This window comes from Oreochromis aureus, linkage group 4 (assembly GCF_013358895.1).
Source record: "Oreochromis aureus strain Israel breed Guangdong linkage group 4, ZZ_aureus, whole genome shotgun sequence".
In the NCBI taxonomy this organism is placed as follows: Eukaryota; Metazoa; Chordata; class Actinopteri; order Cichliformes; family Cichlidae; genus Oreochromis; species Oreochromis aureus.
This window is the reverse complement of record NC_052945.1, coordinates 26,592,312-26,617,132: the sequence shown is the minus strand read 5'-3', so window position 1 is coordinate 26,617,132 and position 24,821 is coordinate 26,592,312. Positions and strand designations below refer to the sequence as shown.

At 40.2% G+C, this 24,821-nt stretch overlaps 5 protein-coding genes across 5 annotated transcripts in view; 3 read left to right on the top strand and 2 right to left on the bottom strand.

Moving 5' to 3' along the window:
* The window catches only part of bud31 (BUD31 homolog), a 6,291-nt gene extending 3,375 nt beyond the window's left edge, over positions 1-2,916 (bottom strand). Inside the window, exons 1-3 of the mRNA XM_039610903.1 lie at positions 2,559-2,916; positions 2,001-2,123; positions 599-765 (exon numbers count right to left, since the gene is read on the bottom strand). Coding sequence (XP_039466837.1) covers positions 599-765; positions 2,001-2,123; positions 2,559-2,652 — 384 coding nt within the window. The 5' untranslated portion in view covers positions 2,653-2,916. The remainder of the gene's footprint in view (positions 1-598; positions 766-2,000; positions 2,124-2,558) is intronic.
* A 207-nt stretch (positions 2,917-3,123) lies between these two features.
* pdap1b (pdgfa associated protein 1b) lies at positions 3,124-7,758 on the top strand. The gene is made up of 6 exons (XM_031749487.2): positions 3,124-3,275; positions 3,551-3,642; positions 4,126-4,230; positions 4,368-4,489; positions 4,772-4,923; positions 7,296-7,758. Exons 1-6 carry the CDS (start codon positions 3,263-3,265, stop codon positions 7,358-7,360), a joined length of 549 nt encoding a protein of 182 aa, XP_031605347.1. The 5' UTR covers positions 3,124-3,262; the 3' UTR covers positions 7,361-7,758.
* A 2,882-nt stretch (positions 7,759-10,640) lies between these two features.
* Positions 10,641-16,418, top strand: shmt1 (serine hydroxymethyltransferase 1 (soluble)). The gene is made up of 12 exons (XM_031749486.2): positions 10,641-10,825; positions 11,501-11,644; positions 11,780-11,925; positions 12,031-12,146; positions 12,256-12,416; positions 13,174-13,255; positions 13,391-13,603; positions 13,756-13,869; positions 13,966-14,088; positions 15,307-15,423; positions 15,642-15,752; positions 15,842-16,418. Exons 2-12 carry the CDS (start codon positions 11,552-11,554, stop codon positions 16,012-16,014), a joined length of 1,449 nt encoding a protein of 482 aa, XP_031605346.1. The 5' UTR covers positions 10,641-10,825; positions 11,501-11,551; the 3' UTR covers positions 16,015-16,418.
* Positions 16,419-17,823: 1,405 nt separating this feature from the next.
* cpsf4 (cleavage and polyadenylation specific factor 4) lies at positions 17,824-21,555 on the top strand. The gene is made up of 8 exons (XM_031749557.2): positions 17,824-18,247; positions 18,387-18,437; positions 18,906-19,058; positions 19,159-19,254; positions 19,392-19,485; positions 19,718-19,790; positions 19,953-20,111; positions 20,916-21,555. Exons 1-8 carry the CDS (start codon positions 18,145-18,147, stop codon positions 20,982-20,984), a joined length of 798 nt encoding a protein of 265 aa, XP_031605417.1. The 5' UTR covers positions 17,824-18,144; the 3' UTR covers positions 20,985-21,555.
* A 99-nt stretch (positions 21,556-21,654) lies between these two features.
* atp5mf (ATP synthase membrane subunit f) lies at positions 21,655-24,515 on the bottom strand. The gene is made up of 4 exons (XM_031749531.2): positions 24,442-24,515; positions 23,409-23,516; positions 21,903-22,019; positions 21,655-21,784 (listed from the first exon to the last, which is right to left on the bottom strand). Exons 1-4 carry the CDS (start codon positions 24,455-24,457, stop codon positions 21,756-21,758), a joined length of 270 nt encoding a protein of 89 aa, XP_031605391.2. The 5' UTR covers positions 24,458-24,515; the 3' UTR covers positions 21,655-21,755.
* Between the last annotated feature and the right edge of the window lie 306 nt (positions 24,516-24,821).

The following is a 24,821-nucleotide window of genomic DNA, read 5'->3' as shown; positions in this document are numbered from 1 at the left end:
GCTGAGAAATATTTTTTTTTCCACAATGATGCGTCTTGTACATCATCTTATTATCTTTTGTGAGACGCCTGTGTCATTTCCAGTCAAAAAAATAACTTGCTAGTTGAATAAAAGTAACTTTAAGTCAAAATTTGCCAGGGTATGAATAATTTTGGGCTTAAGTGTATATATATATATATATATATATATATATATATATATATATATATATATATATATATATATATATATATATATATATATATATATATATATATATATATATATATATATATATATATATATCTATATCTATATATATATATATATATATATATATATATATATATATATATATATATATATATATATATAGATATAGATATAGATATATCTATCTATCTGCCAGGTAAAAAGGATTTCTTTCATTTTTCCTCCCAGCTGAGGCTTTCTGTCTCAGTAAGCATGCTGATGATTAGTGAGCCCTGACAGTGACTAAAGAACACACACACAGACTTAAAACAAGCTCAAACTGATGTTTCCTTGTAAACTGTTTGAAAAAAAAAAAAAAAAAAAAAAAGGATTTTAGCAAGAATTGCTAAAATACTGCCAGACTTACAACTTCCAGCTTGCTCTTGGGGACTCTGCAGATGCAGTTGGTTCCAAAGTTGGTGTCTCGTGTTTGGATGCAACGCAGGCAGCACAGATTCTCGTAGCCTTGCTTCTTCCACTTGGCAATGAGGTTCTTGTCTGCGTAGCCTTCCTTTATACAGTACTCGTATAGCTCTGTAAGGAAGAAACACAGTACGGGTTTGACATCTAGTACATTCTAGTTACAGGAAAAGTTAAGATAACTTTACCATCTCCCATAGGAGAAACTCATCCTGGATCAGGCAACTGTTGCATCAATAATTATACATCAACAAAAAAATAAAGACAAAAACCCTAAACGGGCACACACACTTTAGAATGAATAACAATTCACAATCATTTGAAATATTCACCTCAAAAACCACTTCTCTGTCATGTTCATTAATCGGTTTAACTAACAGAAGGGCAAATGAGTATAGCGGTTAGGCTTACCTAAGGGAATCCTGTACCTTCTACCAGAGTTCGTCAATGTACAAATTACCTTGGGGAGAGAGGATTATTGTTTCTGTGATTTTTTTCCCCAGCGTTTTAATGTTATTTAAATTTTTTTTTAGCTTTAGTCTTTACTTTATTTCAAAACAAGCTGCTGATGCCATCACATAAGAGTTCCTTCCCAGCCACCAATGCCACGAGTCTCCGGACCAAATGAAGACACTGATGGCTTTTCATACATGCATTTTCCACATGTATAGTCCGACTAAGTGCACTATGAATGCGTACACCGAGACCAGAGGTCTCAAACTTGCAGCCCAGGGGCCATATAATACAATTTGGCCCTTGAAGTTCCTTTTTTGTTACGGAGGATTTGTTTGTTGCTGAGTGCAATGTTAAAATAAGTTCTTTAAAAAGCAAAAAATTATTTAATACGAAGGCAATATGAGCAGAGAGTACAAACATGTTGAGGGATTGGCTGTGTTGGTTCAGTGAGAGTTATTTGTAAAGAAAACTACTTTCACTAGCAGTCAAAAACTAATGTGTACACTTATGTCTATATTTTTATTGTGTTAAATGCAAACAAAATTATAGCATTAGTGCTGCCACATGTCTGGCCAGAAAGAGAGCACCAGTTTGTTTATTTGGTAGTTCAATGAAAGGCTTCAGTTAGAAGTTAGAAAAAAATTGTGTTTACTTGTGCAATTTTGTCTTGTTATACAATATTTGAAATTAAAACAACAATTAAAACAACAACAACAACAACACACTACATTTTCTGAAATATTTTGTGGGCCTTTTCTTGTTTGTTTGTTAAGTTTTTTTGTAATACTTTAAGACTAAAGTGGCCCTCTAAGTAGATGAAAGTGCTAGCAGTGGCCCGCAGCTGCCCTAGACACAACCTATGTAATGGAAACACTTCAACTGGCTATACCCACCTCTACTGATGGCTTTCCTTTTGTAGAATAGGTCGTAGATGTATCGACTCCGCTGATGATGCAGCCTGAAAATGGGCCACAGGGACTCCACCTTTCGCTTACCCTCATGCGGTTCAGTTTCAGCTGGAACACAGAACAAGATTCAGGATGGTAAGCTTTGATACCAGGAGCATGACATCACAAGGACCACCTGCTTTGGGGAACTGATACAATGCAATGTATTAATGTGGTGAACCCACACAGGATTTTGGCACCTGTAAGCAGAAATATGATGGGCCAGGTGAGCTTCCCATTTCTTCCCATTACCGGATATAGCTGATGTGAACAGGGAATCCAGGAAAACCACTGCCGCCGCCCCCACCCCAATTTTTTACTGTAAGTAAATCACATAACTCAGTTGAGAGCCAACTTGTGTTTCAAATATAAACATGTACTGAAATTAAATAACCCGAATCCATCAGTGTGGGGAGACCATGCTGCTTCACAGTTTCATACACAGGACGCACTTTGCGCATACAGCCCCACGGCCGATCACCCCGAGGAACTTCCCTGGCCTACCTTCTCTCATTTTCTGATCCAGCTCGTCCAAAGTGGGCTCAATGAGCTCCCAGCCGTCTGGGGGAGGCTTTCGACTCCTCTTTACTTTTGGCATTTTGTCTCTGTTTAGCTAAAAATGCAACAAAACGCTCTCGGTATTTTCCTGTTTGTCTTAAGAGCCCCTCTCAGGCGCGTATATATGACGTCACATGCGGAGGTTGATTAAAAGGCCTTCCGTCTCTCGAACGACGTCATTGCGCGAAACTTAAGATAACCTCTTTATAAAGGCGTTAAGTAACTTCTTAAAACTGGTCTCAGCCTAATAAACTATGCAAGTTCCCCTAAAATACTTATTTCGGACGGTTAAGTATGTTTTACTGTCGGGCCTGGTCTATTGCATCACTTTAGCAGCCTTACAAATTGCCTTAGACTTAAGGGCATTATTTACATTTCTTCCCTACTATAGCCAATGTTATTTGGACAAAGAACTAACACATTTCTTGGAATATTGTATGTGTGGTTCATAGCGGCTTACGGGTTTACCAAAAAACCCCATGTGTTCACTATTTATGAACAGGCATAGCCTTGGACAGCTCAAAATATACTGCTGTTTATCGCAACCGTGAGTTTAGCCAGCTGTCAGTTTGTGTCGCTGCCGTCACATTTATGTTTTCTGTCAGTGTTCACTGGTTAGGGACTTTATAGTAAAGACTTCGTTTGTCAAAATGCCAAAAGGAGGTAAGAGTGACTCTAAAAGTTGTTTGAATTGGCTGAAATCATTTTTGTATGTTTGTTTGTCCGCTGTTAGCCACCCGGTCGACATGTACCGCAGGGGCGGCATTCTAACTCGCATAACTACGCTCTGAATGATGTTTCAGCATTAAGCAATGCATGTGCCAGCATGTCTATAAACTGCTCCGATTCATCTCATGCCTGTCTGTCCGCTCCTTCTTTCGTGCTCTGTACAAAATGCGATTACATCTGTGTGGTGTAATTTTTCGTCGTCGTTCCAGGTAAGAAAGGTGGCCACAAAGGTCGGATGCGGACGTACACCAGCCCCGAAGAGATAGATGCCCAGATGAAAGCAGAAAAGGAGAGGAGAAAGGTTGGTGGAGTGTACACTCAGTCAATTCAGTCGAGTCCCACACAAGTAGAACAGCTGGAGACTACACTTCCCATAATGCAACGCGAAAGCAGCTGAAAAGAATAAAACATAGCCGGGTACATTTTTGTTAGACACTCCTGATTGAAAGTTATCCTTGTTACGTCAGAGATGTCAAACATAAGAGCAAGAGGGCTAGAATCGGTCCAGCAAAGAATCCACTCCGGCCCACTTTTTTTCATAGGTTTTACATCTTTTCTTATTGAAAAAGAAAAGCCAGTCCCCCCCATAACAACTCATACCGAACCAAAGTGATTAAGTAGCAGCTAAACAATTAAATGACCGAAAAGTTCCAGTTTTCACCATCTGCTACAGAACCTTTTTATTTAATGAGCTACCCAAAAAAATGGGGGACAGCATTTAGATGTTTAGTTAAATGTCTTTATTATATATTATGTAGAAATAACAGTTATTTATGTATTGTAGCAAGAGCAAGAAGAGCAGGAGCAGGAAGGTGCAGCTCAGAATGACACAGGAGAGGAGAAGCTACCAGGTTCTGGATCAGAGGACAGCGATGATGAAGATTCCCAGGTACTGCCACAGCTTTTCCATCATATACATAAAGGATAATGTCTTATTTAATGTGCACACTTAAAGCACTTCCTATGATCTCAATATGTTGATAGTGTTTGCCTTGCACTGTATGAGATGTTGGTGTTTGTCTGCAGAGGAGGAGAGCCGGTGTCGAGGGATTGATAGAAATTGAGAACCCCAACAGAGTGGCTCAGAAGTCCAAGAAGGTGACGCAGATTGAGCTGGAAGAGCCCCGGCAATTGTCAAGGAGAGAGAGGTGTGTGTCATCAGCCTGTCACCTTGTATTAGTGCCAATAGGGGACTTTACTTGAAAGTATAGTATTAAATGAGGCCTTTTCAACGAGCTTATGACATTTGGACTATTGTGGATTATGAATCTGAAGTGTCAGATTGTTAACAGTTTGAGAAAAAGCTGTTTGGTACACACAAATCTAATCTGAGGTGACTATGTGTCAAAAAGGCTTTTTGTGTGTAGAACATTACAACAAAACTTAGCTGCTGTCATTCCTCTAACCTTGAAACATGCTCTTATGTGCAGAGAAGAGATCGAGAAGCAGAAGGCCAAGGAGCGTTACATGAAGATGCACTTGGCCGGCAAGACAGACCAGGCCAAAGCTGACCTCGCTCGCCTCGCCATCATTAGAAAACAGAGAGAGGATGCGGCAAGAAAGAAAGAAGAGGAGAAAAAAGGTAAGCACCTTAGCTGTGCAGGCATTTCTTTTTTTTTTCTTTTTTTTAAGTATGTTTATTGAGATTTTTTGATATAAGGGAAAAAAAAAAAGACACAACCCCCCCCCCAAAAAAAACAACAAAACAACAGACAACACAACAGCAAGGGCAAAAACACACAAATAAGGCAAAAGATTACACTGCAACAACAAAAATACTACTTCAACACTGGCAATAAACAGAAATAAAACGCTAAGGTAGTAGGCTGAATTATTTGCGATTGATCAAACAGGACTTTGTTTTAATACACGATCTAAAAATGGCCGCCACACATCAAAGAAATTACTAAGATTGTCTGCTAATGTGTACCTAATTCTCTCCATATGCAGTAGAGCAGTCAGTTCTGTCAGCCACATTTTGAATTGAGGTACAGTATCCGACTTCCAGGCATTTCATAAGTGATTATTTAACAGCACAGACTGAATTAAACAGCAGGTGGTAAATGTTGAGTTTTCTGTGAGGAAAATTGGCAATGAAAGTGAATTCTTTACATTTATTTTTGAAAAACTGCACTGTTATTGGCGCACCTTACACCCTATTACTTTTTTTAGTGTTCAGCATTCTTTTCGATGATATCTTAAGGGCAGCTGGAGGAGTGAAAGAAAATACATACTATTTTTAATAGTATACAGTATGTATTATATATTTATTATTGTAACAGGTTTAGTTTACAATATTACATATTAAAAAGTGCTTAGGGTTAGATAAAAGCACTAATTTATTGTATGTGATTGGAGACGGCCCTTTAAAAATGGAAAGGTGCTATAGGAGTACCAGTCGACTTACTGTTACCTCAGAACTTGTTTTATGATGTTTTTACTCATCTTATCTCCAGTTTTCAGTTAGTAATAAATAAATTATTTTCCTCACTGACTTTCAGCAAGGAGAGGCTCTCAAAATAAAATGTTTTTTTATGTTTACTACATAAATTAAAATAATTTACCTAAAATCTTGGTTTTCTAATTCAGTACTCAATGGCAGTCACACAACATAACAATATATGCCTTACAGTTTAAAGTGGTGATAAGACTTAGTTGAGGGACAAATCACTGTCCAGTTACATTGTACAAAACCTGAATTAGTGCCCCTGCCTTATTTTGCATGTGGTATATGTCCCACTTCTCTCCCATTAGCTCATATTTGTTTTTCTTGTGTCTCATACCAAGTGGAGGGCAAGCTCGATTACTCTGCACTTTTTCTGAGCAGTTGCAGCAATGGTCAAAGTTTTATTATTGGTGTTACAAAGCCAGATCACCACAGTTATAGCAGTATTGTAATTGATGTTTGCCATACTTGTATCTCCTGGCATTGATCTGTTAAGCTTATTTTCAGTTCCACTCCTTTAGAATAGCATTGCATGATTCCCATTTCAAAAATAATCCATATTTCTCATACTAGTCTTTGGTTGAGCATTTCGGTACGTCCTTTGTCTGCAATAGGCTGTTTTAGTGTGTCCTCCTTTAAGACAAACCTTTCTCTTGATTGGCTGTCCCTCCCAGTCAGCAGGCTTGAAACAACAGGTGGGCGAGGCTTCTGTGCTCATGCCAGAGCCATATTCCTGAAATGACCATGTTCAGGATCTCTGCTCTAATTCACGTCATACAGAACCAAGAGTAGGAAAAAAAAACCCTGTGACACTGAGTGTTTGGAGCAGTTTGAAGCCTGAACCTTTCACTCTCAGAGACTAAATGGAATGATCTAACTTTTTTTTTTTTTTTTTTTTTTTTTTTTTTAACCGTCGACCTTGATAACATGAGTGTCCACAGTTGATACAAAAGTCAGAAAGAGCATATTAGGTGTACTTTAATAAACTTGTTAGTGTTGATAAATCTATCTTGTCCTATGCAGTGTGTGCATGTGTGAAAGCAGTCTCCTGTTCACTCTGAGTAGAAAAAAACAGCACTTGTTTACACTGGCAGAACACAAAACACAGTTGAAGCTTATTACATTTTGTCTCATCCTTGTGCTAACAATATACTCACTTATTACTATCAAACAGACCTTTGACAGTAATATCCAGTTGTTGCCATGTGTAGATACATTTCTGATTGGCAGGTCAGGCTGTGACTTGGGTCATGCACACTGAAGTTCAGAATTGAGTTAAGAAAGCTGACAAAGTGCTTAATCCTGCTTGGTCCTCTGAAAAAACGTGTCATTCATGTGACTGATTTCCTGCTCTGAGATGGTCTATTAAGCATGTAATGGTGTCTAGTCTGATTCCAGAAATGTATTGACACAATCCCAGCATTCATAGTAGTCTAGGATTAGTAGCTAATTGTTCCTAGGTCCACTGCAACAACTGATTGTTTTCATCTTGAATTCTCTCTTTGCAGCAAAAGAAGCGGCGGCGGCAGCAGCGGCAGCAGCTAGAGGAATAAACTCCCTATCTCTCAAATGATGCACAGTATCCGAAGCGTTTTCACTTGCGCATGGACTGAGGCAATATATCTTTGACTATTTTTAAAGGAAGATCTAAGAAGAGTATTTGATATTTACTGTAACGTGTGACCGTCGGAGGAGACACCGGTGAAGAGGGGTTGTGTATATTTTGGCGTGGGAATAACGGCCTCGTTCCTTCCAGGAAGTAAAGCTACAATTGAAATCAAATTCACGTACATTGGGATGAACCCCTCGATATTAAACGTGGTAAACTTATCATTGTACAATTCCAACTTTCCTAACTGAGCTTTGCCACTCTTTTTTTGTTTGGTTTTTTTTGGTTGGGGGGGGGCTTACATTGTATATAACTGACTCATGAAAATATTTCAGATTAATAAGATGAACCAGTGAAATGTGTCTGTTCATTTATTTGCTTCTTTACCGGTATGTCCTGGTTTAGCGCAGGCTTTTGTAACTTCAGGTGCAAGAGTCCACATCTGGGCCTGCTGATATGGAAGTCAGATGAGTCACTATTGCAGATATTTACTTTGTGGAGTCTGCTGATTCACTGCAGGTTTAGACAGCATTCTTTAGGAGGATTTAAAAAACCAAAAAACCAAACAGTTATCAGTTAATGTAACTGATAAATTAAAATGAGTAAAATATGGCTTTGGAAGCATGGTAGTCATTGGTATAATGCATGGAAGCATTACCTGCAACCCGTGGAGAATTAGGAGCATTTAAATAAAGATTTGACCGGTGTCCCAGATGCCACACTCGTACTACGACATAAAAAAAGCTCATGGCACGAGGGGTTCAGTGCATGTATTAGAAATTAAAGTTTTAATCTAACCCTTTGTCGCTATCAAATTATGTTTATTGCAATAAATTAACTTTCACGCAAATAGGATAAATGGTTTCTTTATCTGAGACTATCAATCTAAATTAGACTCACATGAATAACTAAGTCCACCCTTACTGTTTCTTTCAGAATTAAGAGGGTAAGTAGCAGCAAGTTCTGCTAATCAAATGAACTTGATAAACTGATCATCAGTAGGTGTGAGCACCTCCATAAAAACAGAGGTTTTTTGTCAGTTTGCTGGGCTCTGTGTATGTTAACACAATGGCAAAGAGGAAAGACCTCAGCACTGATCTCAGAGGAGGAATTGTTGTTGTACATTAATCTGGGGGCATTATAAGGTCATTTCTAAACAATTTGAAGTCTTTCATGCTGCAGTAAGAAAGATTATTCACGAGTTAAGAAGTGGGCCCACACAAATTCCACCACAATGATGTGAGAGACTGATAAAGACGCAAAAAAGTCAAATGGCATTTTACAAGCTTCAGTCAAACCACAGATGCAACACTGTAGAAAAATACAGAACTGCAGTTAAATACACATAAGAAGATGCATCAATGAAAATAGGACTCCCAAAGAAATAAATTATACATTTATAATGAACTGAAATGGCTGAAGCTATTAATCACATTTATCTATCCTTTGATCTTAACTGTGGACGATTTAATATGAAATTAATGTGATTTCTGTTAGACGTGTGTTAAATAGATGGTGTTTGTGGTGGCACCAACTGTCCAAAGTTAGATATGGGAAGTAGCATTTTACAGCTGTTCTTTATCATGGTATGCATAGATATACTTTCACTGGCCACTTCATTAGGTACATCTTTTTAGGTGCTCATTAACTGCAAATATCTAATCAGCAAATCATTTGGTAGCAAATCAGTGCCTTTGGGAATGCAATGATTTGCTTTGAATGACATCAGAATGGGGAAGAAAGGTGACTTAAGTGACTCAAAGTGGCTCAATGTTGTTGGTGTCAAACATGCTGGCCTGAATATTTCAGAAACTGCTGATCTGCTGGGATTCTTCCACATAACCATCTTAAGGGTTTACAGACACTGGTCTATGTGAGGGACTGAGGAGTAAGGCACAAGGACAAAAGTATTGTTTGTTTTAACTGAATATAAAATTGTACATTAAAAATCCAGAAAAGCAGCTACTAAACAGGGCCAATGTGAGGTAAGTAAAAAAAAAACCCCCCACTATGGTTAATTAACAATTAACCCACAAAGATATCTAAACATGTAGGCTAGCCTGCCATGCACAAAAGAGAGGAAACATCTACACAAACAATGTCCATGAATAAACCTGATAAAATGAAAATAAGCTAACAAGTCAGAGACTTTAAAAAGTAAAATTACCCCTCCTATTATTAATGACTACATTTCCAAGAAATAAAATTCTTTGCAAAGTTTTCCAATGCAATGTCTCCTGCTTTCAGTCCACCGTAGGAATCTTGTATTGCCTTCTTTACTCACCACCCAATTGTTTAGTGATCAGTGGAAAAACCACAAATATTGAAAGCTTATTAGAAGATAAGACCAAATTGTTTGCTGAAATAAAGATGTCTGAGAGTAAGATTATGTGCCAAGTGTTTACTTGAATATATTTGAGTGAAATACTGCTTACCAAACTAAAGAAACACTAACACTTTGGGATGGCTGGTGTGGTGGAAAAGGACCAGAAGCCACTTCTGTAAAAGAACAGCAAACTGAGGGTAGAATTCACAGAGGTTTTAGGCAGCAGAAGACTGGAAAAATGTTGCAGTCTGATGAGTCTCCATTTCTGCTCAGATAGTAGGGTCAGACTTTGATGTAAGCACCATGGAAGCCTGAATACAATCTGCCCTTGTATCAGTTTCTTTATTTAGCATGCTTTATTTAGGTCTCTTAGTACTAAGTGAGCATCATTTAAACCCTACAGACTCCCTATACTGTTGACAGTGTCCATCCCTTTATGGCCACAGTGGGCTCATCTTCTGATGACTGCTTCCAACAACACAAAGCTCAGATAAGCTCAAACTACTTTCTTGAACATGATGGTGAGTTCACCGTACTCAAATGAACTCCAGCACCTTGTTGGATTAAAATAGTTGAAGGGGGTGGGCGGGGCACCAGCAAGGTGTAACTAATGAAGTGGCTGCTGAACCGCTGCTCACTGGATATTTTCCCCTTTTCTGATCATTCTCTGTAAACTCTACATATGTTTGTGTGGGAAAATCCCAGCAAATCCTCAGAAAAGACATTTAAATCACCTTTCTTCTCCATGCTGATGCTTACTTTGAACTCGATCTACATATCTAGAGATGCAGATAAGCTGTCATGTGATTGGCTGATTTGACATTTTAGTTAATGAGCATGCTAATAAGTGTGCCTAATAATGTGCCCGGTGAGCTGTTCTCCATTTTTCCTCACAGTCGTCTTCATGTCTGTGCCCGTAGCACAGGGTGGCAGTAAAGAATATAGTACGCAGGATAAAAATCAAACGAAGAAGAAGCGATGCGCTGATTGGTGGAAAGTTTGGCGGACTTTACCCTCCGCTGTGAAGCAGTTCTACTGTTGGCGCTCCGGGGCTCGAACTTCAGCTCAGTGTACGGCTGACAGCGCGGGAGTCTCTGCAGACGGTGAGTGAGCTGGTTAATGTTTCACACACAGAGGACGGTAATGTTAATGCGAGCAGCGAGAAAATATGTGGAGACATAAATGTGTTTTGCACTTTAACCTTCGTTAAAGCAGATTAGCTCTGCAGGTGAAGTTTTCACGTTTTGTGTTTTTTAAAGTTGGTGATGTGTTCAGGGGTCCTCTCAGTTCAGGTTTAGCCAGCGTGTGCACTGCACAGCTGTTGCTGTCTTTCTGGGTCAGTCAGCAGATGATAAGAGTAATGAGAAGCATGCGCTGCTGGGCTCGGTTAGCTGCTGGGTTACACTGCACAGATACATGACTGTCATGAGGAGACACACAGGAGAGACAGTCTGATAAAGATCCGGCAGCTGCGCATTTCATGGAGTAGTGAGCTTATCTGGGTTACAAAATAACCAGTGATACGGCTTATTGTGTAGTTCAGTGACTGTTTGGGCTGTGCGACGGTTCAAAGTTTAGCTGATGAGGCCATATTACCTCATACTGTAGCATGGGTGGTGCTGCTGCATATTCACTCTTTGTCTGAGGCTTTGTGCTGTAATAATGGAGCATCTGTAGGGCCAGTTTGTCAGCAGCACTGTCTGCATGCTGTATCATCACACACAGGTGTTAATTCCTTTCAGATTGATATTGTTTTTGTTTTTATGTCTGTGTAAAAGTCTCATCTTTTAGATTTCCACTTTGTGAGACCAAGAAAAAAAACAGCAATCATGTCTTTATCTAACGGCCATCATGTGAGCAAAGAAGAATGGGAATCGCACAACAAGATGCTGCTGGAGCCGCTGGCAGTTAACGACTCAGAGGTTTGTGTTTAGTGGAGGTAATACAACAAATTACATATTAAACGTGTACCTAATAAAGGCCCTTTGAGAGTTCCCACCTAACAGAAATCTGTGCATTTTCATGCTGTGTGTGTGTGTGTGTGTGTGTGTATTCAGGTGTTCTCCATTATTAAAAAAGAGAAGCACAGGCAGACGTACGGTTTGGAGCTGATAGCATCTGAGAACTTTGCCAGCAGAGCTGTTCTTGAAGCTCTGGGTTCCTGTATGAACAACAAATACTCCGAGGGCTATCCTGGCCAGAGGTGCAACGCTTAATCTAGTTAAAATCCCAACTGGCTCGATCTCATTAGTGTGGCATTAACATTATGAACATTATTTGTAATGGTGAGCATGATTTATGTGTACAGGTACTACGGTGGTACGGAGCATATCGATGAGCTAGAGAGACTTTGTCAGAAGAGAGCACTGGAGGCCTACAGTCTGGACTCGGAGAAATGGGGTGTCAACGTTCAGCCATACTCGGGTATCAAATATGGATGCATTTAAATCTGAGTCTTGACTACACCCGGTGGCATGCAACATCTGCCGTGCTCCTGTCACTCACTGTCATACTGTTCGTGCTTCTCGGTAAGGGTCACCTGCAAACTTCGCCGTCTACACTGCTGTTGTGGAGCCCCACGGCAGGATCATGGGGCTGGATCTTCCAGATGGAGGTCACCTGACGCACGGCTTCATGACTGAGAAGAAAAAAATCTCGGCAACCTCAATCTTCTTTGAATCCATGCCGTACAAGGTATGTATGTGCACGTATGGTCGGGAACCAAAAGGTTCTGTGGGAGTTTGGAACAAATTTCTCAAAGATGCGATGCGCTCTGGTATTTCGTCACGACAGCTGGGACAAATCACAGAATCAAGGCAGTTATTTGAGTTACTGTTCCCTTCCTATCAGCTCAAAGCAGTTTGGCCATTCTTCTCTGACAGTGACAGGGCTTTTTCATCAGAGAACTGCCGCTCACTCAGCAGTTCCTGAAACACTCAGACCAACAATCATACCACATTAAAAGTCACTTAAAACATCTTTTTGCCCCCATTCTAATGCTCAGTCTGAACTTCAGCATGTCACGCTCATCATGTCTACATACTTAAATTCATTCAATTGAAGTCATATGATTTGCTGATTAGATATTGGTGTTTAAGGTGGTGTATAAGGTCAAAGATAAGATTTTTGGAAACAAAAGTGAGCACTAGAAACCACTTTGTGGTGGGAGCAAACCATCTGGAACACCAGTGAGTACTTCAGACTCAATGAACTACACATCTGTGAAGTTTGACTGAATCTCCCATGGGTTGTATATCGTCAGATTCCTTAAAAGTGACCAGTATCTGCTGTGGCTGTCCATGTTTGTAAATGTGGGCAAAATCAAAACAACTGATTTCACTTTGGTTCAGGTTTTATCCAAAGTCCAACTACGTGGTGTTGTCCTCATCTTGTGTATAGCAGGTGTTATGTTTTGGTTATGATGTGATCTGCTGCTTCTCTGTTCATCCAGGTCCATCCAGAGACTGGGTACATCGACTACGACAGGCTGCAGGAAAATGCACGACTCTTCCACCCTAAACTCATCATCGCAGGTAGTGCATCCCTCCTGTGTTTTTTATTTTTTATTTTTTTACTCAGTGAGCAGTGACTGGGAGCTTTAAATCTGAGGGTATTTGGGGGAGAAGAAAAGAAAATCTCCACACTTTGTCTTTTTTTTTCTTTCTCAGGAACGAGCTGCTATTCTCGCAACCTTGACTATGCCCGCTTGAAGCAGATTGCTAATGAGAATGGTGCCTATCTGATGGGAGACATGGCTCACATAAGTGGATTAGTGGCTGCCGGAGTGGTGCCCTCACCCTTTGAGCATTGTGACATTGTTACCACGACGACGCACAAGACACTGCGTGGCTGCCGTGCTGGGCTTATTTTCTACAGAAAAGGTATAAAAGGGACCTGAAGCCAAAAACGGCAAAGACAGCACTGAACTTTTTCTCCCTTTGTCCTGTTATAAATCTGCTCTTCCACACACTGATAATGTGTGAATTTACTATTTTTATTCGACCTTCTCCTCTTCTTCACTCCATCTCTTCAGGCGTGCGGAGTGTGGATGCCAAAGGAAAAGAGACTCTGTACAACTTGGAGTCATTGATTAACCAGGCCGTGTTTCCCGGACTGCAGGGAGGACCGCACAACCACGCCATCGCAGGTATTAACTCATCATTTTCTTCCACTTTCACTTTTTACTCTTTCACGTCTCTCACTGGGGTCATGTTTTATTTGTTTCTTTTTCAACAAATGGCAGGTGTTGCTGTAGCTCTGAAGCAAGCCATGACACCAGAGTTTAAGGCCTATCAATTGCAGGTTCTCGCTAACTGCAAGGCTCTATCCAGCGCTCTTGTTGACCATGGCTACAAGATTGTCACCGGTAAGTACTGCAGAGCACCATAATAGACAAGTGGAAGTGAAAATTGCCATGACAACCAGCTGAAATTACACTGAGTGGGAGAAGAGCAATCAACATGGATGCAAAAAGTATAACTAAGCCCATTTACTTTTTATTTTTTCATTCTTCGGAGTAAAAGAGGCTTGAAATTCCCAATCCCGCAATAACTTGACCAACCATCCCTGTTTATAAATTTCAAAAGGCCACCATGTTCATGTGTGATCTTCACTGTGAAGATCCCGTGAATGTTTCGGAGGATGTCGAGGACTGAGAACTGTGTGGATGCCCAAGAACGAGCGTTCGAAAACAAATCAAATGAAGGCATCAGAATGATTCCAGCAATGTGTCCACCAACAAAGAGACTGTTAGGGAGAACTTTGCACAACATGAAGAAGCACATTTATGCAAAGGTTATCCCACGGTTGGGATAAACTCGTGAAACAAATTGAAGCAAATCCAATGTATTTATTTTTTGGAAAAATATGTTCATGAGACTTATATCTGGAGAAGGCTGGACTTCACCTGGGTTGCCAAGGATGAAAGAGTTCAAGTTCAAGGCTGTGTTAATGGTTTTCTTTGACATTAAGAGCATAATTATGGATTAGAGGACGGGGTTCTAGAGGAATTAACAAAAGGGATTGAACCAAAACTCTATTATAAAGACGTTCTCGAACATTTTCATCTAAGGGTGAAGAAAAAGAGGCTACAGCTGTTGGAAAGTGGTTCCCTCTTTCATCAGGACCCACACTGCTCTCTCTGAAGGGTTCTTTGGCCCACTGCACACTCTGTATTTTCCTGATCTTGCACCATGTGACTTTCTTTTCCCTAAAATCGGATCTGCTCTCAAAAGAACTGATTTTGAGTCTTTTTCAGAAGTCAAGAAGAAAACGATAGCTTTTGAGATGCCTAATGAAAGATCTGCTGCACTGCTTTGATTGGAAGACGAGAGTGCAGCCGCGTGTAGGTGCAAAGGGGAATATATCGATTCATTAAAATTGAATTACAGCATCAGCCTCATATGGTCGTTGACTTAACTGATGATCCTAAGCCTGAGTGAGCCTGAATGGTTGACCATCTCTCTGTGATGGAGTAGCCTGCCCAGAGTGTAGCTCTCCACATTCTCAGTGGCGTTAAGGAGGATGGATGATTTGTAGCCTCATGCTCATCTAATGTTCCTTTTTGTAATCTCTTAATGTGCAGGCGGCTCTGACAACCATCTGATCCTGCTGGACCTGCGCAGCAAGGGAACCGATGGAGGACGAGCAGAGAAGGTCCTGGAAGCATGTGCCATTGCTTGTAATAAAAACACCTGTCCAGGTGAGTGTGGCAAGTAAGGCGCATTTCATATTTAAGATAAGAAGAACTTTATTTATCCTGAGGGAAATTCTTTTGTCATAAACATGCTCAGTGCAGCAAGAGAAGCAGAGGAATAAACATATAATAAGAATTTTTTTTTTTAAAGTAGATAGATCTTTTTTGCTTGCTTGATGCCTCTGTAAAGTCCCGTTCTTAGTTTTCCTCATACATCTTTGTAGGAGATAAAAGTGCTTTGCGGCCTAGCGGCCTGAGGTTCGGCTCGCCTGCTCTTACCTCCAGAGGCTTGGTGGAGAATGACTTCAGGAAGGTGGCTGAGTTCATTCACAGAGGTAATTATTTTTCTTTAAAGGAGGAACTGGTATAAAAAGATTTCTCACAAACAAAATGTAAATAACCCATGCTTTCCATTCTTCCGCAGGCATTGAACTGACTGTGGAGGTGCAGAAAAGTCTGGATCCCAAAGCCAATCTGAAAGAGTTTGTTCAGGCATTATCCCAGGGAGAGAAGTTCCAGCAGCGGGTAGCAGAGATCAGGGCTGAGGTGGAGGCTTTCGCCGGACAGTTCCCAATGCCGGGTCTACCTGAGCTGTAGAGCGCAGTTCAGACTCTAAATGCAGCTGAACGGATGATTCAAGAAGATTAATATGAAGGCACATGATGCTGGGTTTTTGGTTTTTTTCCTTTATTTTGACTGTTGACTCACAGTTCTCATGGATAGACACGATTTCTGTTCAAACAGATTTAATGACCATCTAATTCTGTGTTGTTACTGAGCCTTTCCCATTTTTACATGTTTTCCATTTAGCTTCAGGGTCGGATGTTACAATCATATTTAAGCTTTGAGCTCATCAGAAATCTCACTTTCATCTGTATTAAGGTTACACTTCAGAGGTTTTGTAGCAAACTACCACATTTTCAGTATATGATATACATATACAGTATTGTAAGTACAACTTATTCAATTACATTTTGAATAAACTAAGAATGAAAGAAGCATCAGCTGTTATGTTTTGTTTTGTTTTGGGTTTTTTTTTTTTTTTTTTTTTCCAGTCTAAGTACATTAGTGCTCTGGACTCTGATTACGTTAAGTAGATATTAGAAGCTTACAGTGGTTTAATAATCTTGATTTAGCAGCAATAGAAAAACAGCTGACGCTGGCTGGAATGTCATTTCAAGAGAACTGGACAAATAAAAATTCTGGTAGAATAAAAGTTAAGGGGTCATAAAATTCAAATCACCCTGATGAGAACGAGTCCATGGAGAGTTGAATATCCAGATCCTGTGAAAGCTGGATGTTGGTTTCAAAGGCTGAAAATAAGTTTTCTCCAGTAGACACTTTTTCTTCCTAGTACAATTCTCAGTGAAGAGAGATCCTGGACTTGGATTTTCACTCAAACTGGATACCGCTGTATGAATCTGTATATGCTATCACATAGTCTCTTTCTGGAAAAATGGTCAGTAATCCTCAAAGAACAGGTGATACAGGACATTAGAAAACATCAGATGCCAGCATCATGCCATGCTGTTTCAATCTTTTTTTTAAAAAAAGGATATCTAATTTTCTACCTTTCATGTGTTGTTTTTGTACCAATTTTAAATTAAACAACAAACTTTATTTATGTCCCAATTTTATTAGAAACGAGGATCTGATATGTTTCTACTGAAAATTACAAATGTTGGTACAATCACTGCTTTGTTTTTTTTTTTGTTTTTTTGTTTTTGTTTTTTTTTAAATTTTTCTTAATCTATACATTTGATTATTTAGATTACAATCTAACATTTAATGTTTAGCTCTCCATCAATGGACAAGAAGCTCAGTTTGAGAAGCGTTGATTTAGTGTTTGAGTTCAAATGAGCCAAAAGCAGGTTTTGCTCAACATGAAGATCAAAATAACACATCCCAGTACCCTCAGCTTTCACACTGAGAAGCTCTATAATAATCAGAATAAATCCACGAAAGGAACAGCGATGGATTTTATAAAGAGAAAAAAAAACAAAACAGTGAAGCTGAATGAGACCTTGTCTGGCCTCTGAACCACACAAACTGATATAAAATATGTTTTGTACCAATGGTGTCCGACATAAAGGGGCACCAAAATCCAAATGTAATAAATTTTTACATCTTTTCCTACTGATAAAGAGCTCCCCCCCAGCTATTCATGCTACATTACAGTAATTTCTGGTTTAATTCTCTTACAATCAGATTACAAATGATCTACTATAGAAATTTCTGTTTTGGCTCCACAGTTTTTTTCTGTAATTTTTCTCATTTGTTACAGTTTAAGCCCAAAGAGAAATGCTGATAGATTTTACTAAAGCAGCATTTCTTCATCATGTAGAAAAACTTAAACTTTCTGTCGAGTTGTGGATTTAACGAAGCGCTCTGCGATCGTTTAGTCTTGTCTGATTTTGTCAGGTCGGAGGTCAGCCTGCGCGCCTCCCATCATCCACACAGAACAAGGAGCAGTTCGGGGACAAACAAACATTTACGGGACGGTCCGTGTCCATGGCTTGTCTTTAAAACCGACATTAGAGCTACAAACTACGGCGTCTGTTGTATTTTCGGTATCGGAGTTAGGAGTTGGGTGCTAACTTATCAGTTAGTCTGGCTAGCCGCCTTAGCAGGCTGAGAGGGAACCTGGTAGCTAGTAGCTAGACTTCGAGCTAGCTTAACCGAAACGGACATTTATCTGATCGGAGGAGTGAACAGACTGCAGCGGACATGCAGGACTTACTGGCCAACGTGGACCACATCAAGTTTGACCTGGAGATTGCCGTGGAGCAGCAGCTGGGAGCCCAGCCGCTTCCTTTCCCCGGCATGGACAGTAAGTGCTGGGATGCTAGCTGGTACTCAGCCCGCTGCAGGTTAACCTTAAGCGGAATTAACAGTAAAAGTGACGGGGAGAGTTGATCGCCACTGACTACTTATGTTTGTTGACCCTGTGATCGTGTGTGTCTCTGCAGAGTCCGGGTCTGCTGTGTGTGAGTTCTTCATGAGAGCTGCGTGTCAGAAAGGTAAAATCTCAACTCTGGTGATGTCACTGCAGCGTGAACGGCCCCAACAATGAACTCTTTAACTTCCGTAAAGTTAAAGTTTAGACACTTCACACCCCTCAAACGCACATATCGGTGCTGTTTGACCTTTTTTTAAGCAAGCTCGACCTCTCATGTGTAAATACAGCCTTAGATATACTGTTTACGGCTACAGTAGTACTGCACCTCACTGATTTCCAGGAATAGGTCATTGTCATAATGTTGTGAATTATATTACTCCTGTTAATAGCTCCAAGCGAAATTACCATTCCCCCCATCTTTATTAAGCGGTTTTGTAACCATTTCAATCCCTGCCATTAGGCCAGCCTTTGCTCATGTCAAAAAGTCAAAATGAAAAGTACTAAATTGTGTTTTAAGTGATCGGCATGACACTGAGAGCCATGTGTATCTTAATGAGGAGAAGGTCACAGAGTGCACTGTCTCTCACAGGTGGGATGTGTCCGTTTCGTCACATCAGTGGAGAGAAGACAGTGGTGTGTAAGCACTGGCTCAGAGGTCTGTGTAAGAAGGGAGACCAGTGCGAGTTTCTCCACGAATACGACATGACCAAGATGCCTGAATGCTACTTCTACTCCAAGTTTGGTGAGTTGACATCATGAGTGCATTTATTTGGTTAAACTTTCCACAGATCTTGTCAAATGAATGCTGTACTGATTAATGTTTTGTTCTGTGACCCTCACAGGTGAATGCAGCAACAAGGAGTGTCCTTTCCTACACATAGATCCAGAGTCCAAGATCAAAGACTGTCCCTGGTATGACCGAGGCTTCTGCAAACACGGTAAGGTCAAATTCTAGTACTAATACCACAAACCCACTGATTATAGACGTGGCCTGTCCTTTCTGTGGTTTAAATGGAGAAAAACATCATACGTCGGTCTTATTATCCTCAACTCTGTCTCCGTCTTCTTACCTCAGGTCCTGACTGCCGACACCGACACACCAGAAGGGTGATCTGTGTGAACTACTTGGTGGGCTTCTGTCCAGAAGGAAAGTCCTGTAAATTTATGCAGTAAGTAGTCGTTTTACATTTACTTCCTACACAACAGGTATGATTCCTGATAGGACCTGTGCTCCACATTAAGTTGGTTAAATCTGCCAAGCAGTTGTGCAGGAATTTCATTACATTACACTCCAGTATAAATGGTCTTTGTTTGATTTCATAATGATGGATAGCTGGACTAAAAGCTGTTTGAGACTTCACCCTGCAGTGACGTAAATTATACATTGATGTTCCTCCACAGCCCCCGATTTGAGCTGCCTATGGGCGCTTCTGAACAGCCTCCTCTCCCACAGCAAAACCAGAACCAGGCAAAGGTAAGAATACACACAAACACTCAAATGATGCATCCTGATGCTGGCGTGGATCCATCTCAGAGGATGAATCAGCATGGCTCTCGGTGCTCCTGTTTAACTATTCGTTCCTGTTGCTGAGGTGCACAGTGAAAACAGAGTCTCTCTGCTTGCCTCCTGCCGCAGCCCGTGCCTACCATTGGCCGCTCGTCGCTCTCCTTAATCCAGCTCACCAACTCCACCCCAGCCCAGCGGCAGCAGAACAACATGACTACTGTGTCTCAGCAGAACAATCTAAATGCCAACAGAGGGCCTCGTCCGCTGGATCAGGTCACCTGCTACAAGGTAAGTCAGCCATACATCTGTGTGATTAAAGCTATGCCAGTCTCTCTCTTTGGTCGTAATTACAATCATTAATCAAACTGTGGTTGGTTATATTGCCAAAGCATGCACCAGCCATACATTTAGATCATTAAAACCATAATTTTCTCAAGTTTAGATGCACTTGTAAGGTTTTACTTATAATACTGGTTTCCTTGGCATGGTTGCAGTTTGAATAAGATGGATCACTGGTGCTCTTGTGAATTTATCCAGCTTCTTAAAGGGGAACAATTTTCTGAATTTCTTGACTTTCCATAGTGTGGTGCTTTACACATTTGCCTAAAAGCAAAAGGAGGTGACACAAATCCCTTTAGGATTGTCAGGAACAGTATCTGGGATGAAAAATGTGCACAAGGGTCTGGCTCCTCAGTTCAAACACAATCTGGAATCATCTGTTTCAAGTTTGCTTCCCACGTTCTTCTGATTGGCTCGCTTGCAAATTGTATGCTCAAACACGTATGAATGTGGGTGGGGCAGCTGTTCCAACAGCCTTGGATTGGGGTTATAGGGTTTACTTGGACATTCACCGATATCATTATTTAAAAACTTGTACACATTGGTGGATCTAACAGCACATATCTAACATATGTGCTGTTAGATCCACCAATCTCACAGCACATATAACTGAAAATAAAGAAGGGAAAACATCCCTAAACCAATCTCCTTTAAAAATAGAGGATTTGTTTTTTTTCTTGCTACTGGGAACAGCTGGAACATGTAGTCAATGTCGTTAATCGCTTCATTTCTCTGTCTTCCTCTTGTCTGCAGTGTGGCGAGAAGGGCCACTATGCCAACAAATGTACTAAAGGCCATCTTGCCTTCCTGAGTGGTCAGTAACCTTCAGCCTCAAACCCCAAACACCTCAGTGCTGTAGCGCACCACCCCTGATGTGAGCAGAAGAGAGGAAGGGGGAAGACTCTGCTCTACATGCTGGTGTATCTTAAAGACTAACTGCCGCCCGACAGACACGGACAGTGGGAGGGAAACATTGCTACTTTTTCTGGGGCCTGTGGACACATGAAAGTGACAAGAAAAAAGGTCGTCCGGCCTGATTTGCTGGGTTTGTACAGTACAGGTGACTTTGAAGAGTCACTCCCGGGGTCCAGACTGCTGCAAACACCAATACAGGTGCTGTTGTTCCTCAGGTCATGTGACTGCAGCTGCCATTGCTATGTTCCAAGTCTGACCGTGAAAACAAATCGAACAAATGTGATAAACATCTTAGGAATGTAATTTAGCTTGTACTCAGCAGCCAAATCCACACTCGCTATAAAGGTCTCATTCTGGACATTTCAGCCTCGGTTTAGCAGCTGTGTGTGGCAGGTACAGCAGTACACAGCAGCTGGAAGAGACGCTTTGTTGACAGTCTGAACATATTCTGTCTGTACAAATAAATGTTCTTGTTACAGATTTTTTTTTTTTACCCCTCACACTTTTCTGATCTTCTCATAGCCACTTCTGAGATTTACACAATACACTCACCCCACACCCAACACAATACACAACATAACAGTAAATCCTTATTTTTATTGGTCACAACAAGCACATATGAACACAGAGCCGAGGATAGAAAGAGCTGACGCGCCCCTGAAGGTCTGCTGAAGGGGCTCAGTGGTACTTCCTCCAGCGATCGTGTTCTACAAGAAAAGAAGCAGAAGTCGTTTAAAATATTAGCTTTTTTTAACTAGTGAGGTTAGCTGTGACAGGAGTGCAAAGAAATAAAACAGGCTCTGTAAGCGAGTGTATATTTCTTACTGATGTGGTCGTATTCCCACAAGTAGCTGATGGCCACGTAGCCAACGAGCAGCATAGCTACACCACCGATGCCCCCCTTCTTCACATTGATGTACTTGTTGTAGTATCTGTCGTGGCCTAGAAGAGAAAACGGCACGGTCAAGTGTCCTGTTTAGTATTCAATACATGCAAGAGGAGCACTCATTCTGTGACCTTAATTACTACTGAGGCCACATTTTCAAATTAGTCTCCAAGTAAGGAAAGCTACTAGCACAGGGGTCAGCAACCTTTAATGTCAAGAGACATTTTTCAGCAATTTGTGACTCAAAAAAATAAAGTGCCGCAAAACATGAGCCTCATGTAATAAAGGACACTAAAATTATTAAGTGTAAAGTAGCCAAAATGAGTAGATTTCTTACTCTCCAGTGGACTTTCACTTTATTTTACTTATTACTAACAAAACAGAAGAAAAGTGGAGTTAAAAAATTAGTATTTTTAAATCCACTTTGAAACAGAACAGGTATAATTTTTTTCTACCCATATTTCTGTGCAAATCAACTTTAAGGGGCCCCAATCAGACAATATATCAAACAAAGTGAAATAATCTAAAAACTTTAAAACAGTCAATTTTCAACATAATTTTAACTAAAGTCCAGCTTTAGATGAAAAATAGTTGGTGGTGAAAGTGAAGAAATCATTCCATTTCCCCCCTACACTTTCTTGTTTTTAGATCTGGAATCCATGCCAATTGGGAGTTAAAACTACGCAGCCATGCTAACCAATTTTACTGAGGTTCAGCAAAAATCAAGATCAACATGAGCTAAGATGCACATCTTAAAATATATTTTTTTTAAGATTCTGTGTTTAAGGACACAATTGTACATCTGGTAAATATTGGGTGTTGAACTCCAGGGGCTGTGTCCTGCAGGTTTTAGATAACACACTGGGTCAACACACCTGAATCAAATGATTAGTTCATTGACAGGCCTCTGGAGAACTTCAGGACATGTTGAGGAGTTAATTTAGCCTTTAAATCTGCTGTGTTGGATCAAGGACACATCTAAAACCTGCAGGACACCTGGAGTTTGACACCTGTGCTTTAGATCAATGCCAAAAACCGAAATGTTCACACACACCCCATTGTTTATTTTTATATTCATTTCAATTTTCTGATAAAGCCACTACAGCCACTGGAGAGGTTCAGGACCCCTGTACTAAGGAAGCACCTAGCCAAAAGCAGAGCTGAGCCCTCATAAATAACATATTCCTTACATAACATAGATGTGTTACAGGTGAAACAGTAAAGATGCAATAAGCAGAAGTAGTTAAGGTGGATGGGTTTATATATGTGTGGGGGTCAAACATCCAAAGCAACCGACAGTGCACAAGAGAGGTGAGGAAGAGCGTGCAAGCTGAAAATATTTCAGGAGCTAAATAATCAGTGGTTAAAAACCAAGTTCCAAGAGGTTAAAAAAAAAAAAAAGTTTTCCCTGCCTACCAGAAGGAGTCGGAGCAAGTTGTACTTACCCCTGCGAATGGCTGAGAGGATGCCATTAGGAGTAAAGTCTCGACCTCCAAGCCAGGCTCCCAGCTGGTTGAGTTTCACGTCCATCAGCCGCTTCTCAGCTAAGGAAACTAAAAACACGTAAAAAAAACAAAAAAAACGTCACCACTGAAAATGCGCACTGTCAACAATGACTAAAACATGCTACTGAATTACAAACATTAGTAATCTAAAAACACATTTAAACAGCTTGTCTAACGAGACAAAATATGGCAACATCGTGTACCGAGGACAAAATTGTAATTTTCCTATATATTTTCTGACTATTTTTTTTTAAATAGCCAATTAACTATTACCCATTCAAATAATTATCAGGCTAACAGTTACGGAGGCTAATTAAAAAGCCGAAGCTCTTAATTCTGCAAAATAATTAACTTGTTAACAAGTTTTCAGTCTTCGCAGTAATTCAATAAAACTCAAAACACAGCAGCCGACTCGCTAGGATCTACTTTGACATTTACCAGGTGTGTGCAGCCGATTGTAATGACATAATGAATGAAATATTGCTGGACCGCTTTTCAAAAACACCATAAAGCACACAACAAGACACCCAGGTTAATTTTAAGTTAGTCTTTATGTTTTTTACAATTAAAGTTAGTCAAAGAGACCATCCTAGTTTGTGCTAAGCGCACCGTGTTTGCATGCTACCGAGCAAGCTAGCTACAAGAAAACGTTATATAATTGACACGTTTATCAGCAGCACGATTATTAGAGCTTCATCCAAGCTGGAGGTCACTCTGAAAGGTGCAGTTAAAAGTAAAAAAGCGGCCTGCGGATTCGTTTTTACAGTAAATCCGCCAATGACACGCAAAGTCCTTGACGTGACTCAAAGGGTTTAGTGAGGCCTTCAGTCCGAAAAAGACGTTCAAGTGACAAATTCACGGCTTGTTTGATAGAAAACACCCCTCAGTCCCCAAAAGCCTCATCATATGCCAAGATGATGACATATAAAACAAAAATAGGCCAATATTTTTGGGAGAAGGCACATTACGGTACCTTGTCTGTCCGCCATCTTGACCGGTGCAGAAGGTTTGCTGCAGGGAATGATGGGAATAAAAGGAGAAAGTGCATTATGGGAGGTCATGTAGTTTTAAAGTGTATCCACTAGAGGGCGGCAAAAGCAATAAAACCAAACAACATTATTATTATTATTATTATTATTATTATTATTATTATTATTATTATTATTGTTATTATTGTTATTATTATTGTTTCCCAAAAATGTACTAAATACATTAATTTCTTCTCTCTTATCGTAATCTGCCCTGAATAATACGTTCATGTCTTTAACCTCTTAATTTTTTTTTTTTTGGGTGTAAATTTGTATCTGTTCATCCGCCCTCACTTTTAAAAATCTAGAATTAATCACTTTTTCA

Excerpts from the sequence above, each read along its gene's own strand:
- pdap1b (XM_031749487.2), top strand. Across the intron at positions 3,643-4,125 it reads CAGAAAAGGAGAGGAGAAAG|CAAGAGCAAGAAGAGCAGGA; the intron begins GTTGGTGGAGTG and ends TATGTATTGTAG. Across the intron at positions 4,490-4,771 it reads CAATTGTCAAGGAGAGAGAG|AGAAGAGATCGAGAAGCAGA; the intron begins GTGTGTGTCATC and ends TCTTATGTGCAG.
- shmt1 (XM_031749486.2), top strand. The coding sequence starts at position 11,552 with ATGTCTTTATCTAACGGCCATCATGTGAGCAAAGAAGAATGGGAATCG. Across the intron at positions 13,256-13,390 it reads CCCTAAACTCATCATCGCAG|GAACGAGCTGCTATTCTCGC; the intron begins GTAGTGCATCCC and ends TTTCTTTCTCAG. Across the intron at positions 13,604-13,755 it reads GCTTATTTTCTACAGAAAAG|GCGTGCGGAGTGTGGATGCC; the intron begins GTATAAAAGGGA and ends CCATCTCTTCAG.
- cpsf4 (XM_031749557.2), top strand. The coding sequence starts at position 18,145 with ATGCAGGACTTACTGGCCAACGTGGACCACATCAAGTTTGACCTGGAG. Across the intron at positions 18,438-18,905 it reads GAGAGCTGCGTGTCAGAAAG|GTGGGATGTGTCCGTTTCGT; the intron begins GTAAAATCTCAA and ends TGTCTCTCACAG. Across the intron at positions 19,486-19,717 it reads AAGTCCTGTAAATTTATGCA|CCCCCGATTTGAGCTGCCTA; the intron begins GTAAGTAGTCGT and ends GTTCCTCCACAG.
- atp5mf (XM_031749531.2), bottom strand. Across the intron at positions 22,020-23,408 it reads CCTCTCAGCCATTCGCAGGG|GCCACGACAGATACTACAAC; the intron begins GTAAGTACAACT and ends TTTCTCTTCTAG. Across the intron at positions 21,785-21,902 it reads GTGGGAATACGACCACATCA|AACACGATCGCTGGAGGAAG; the intron begins GTAAGAAATATA and ends CTTTTCTTGTAG.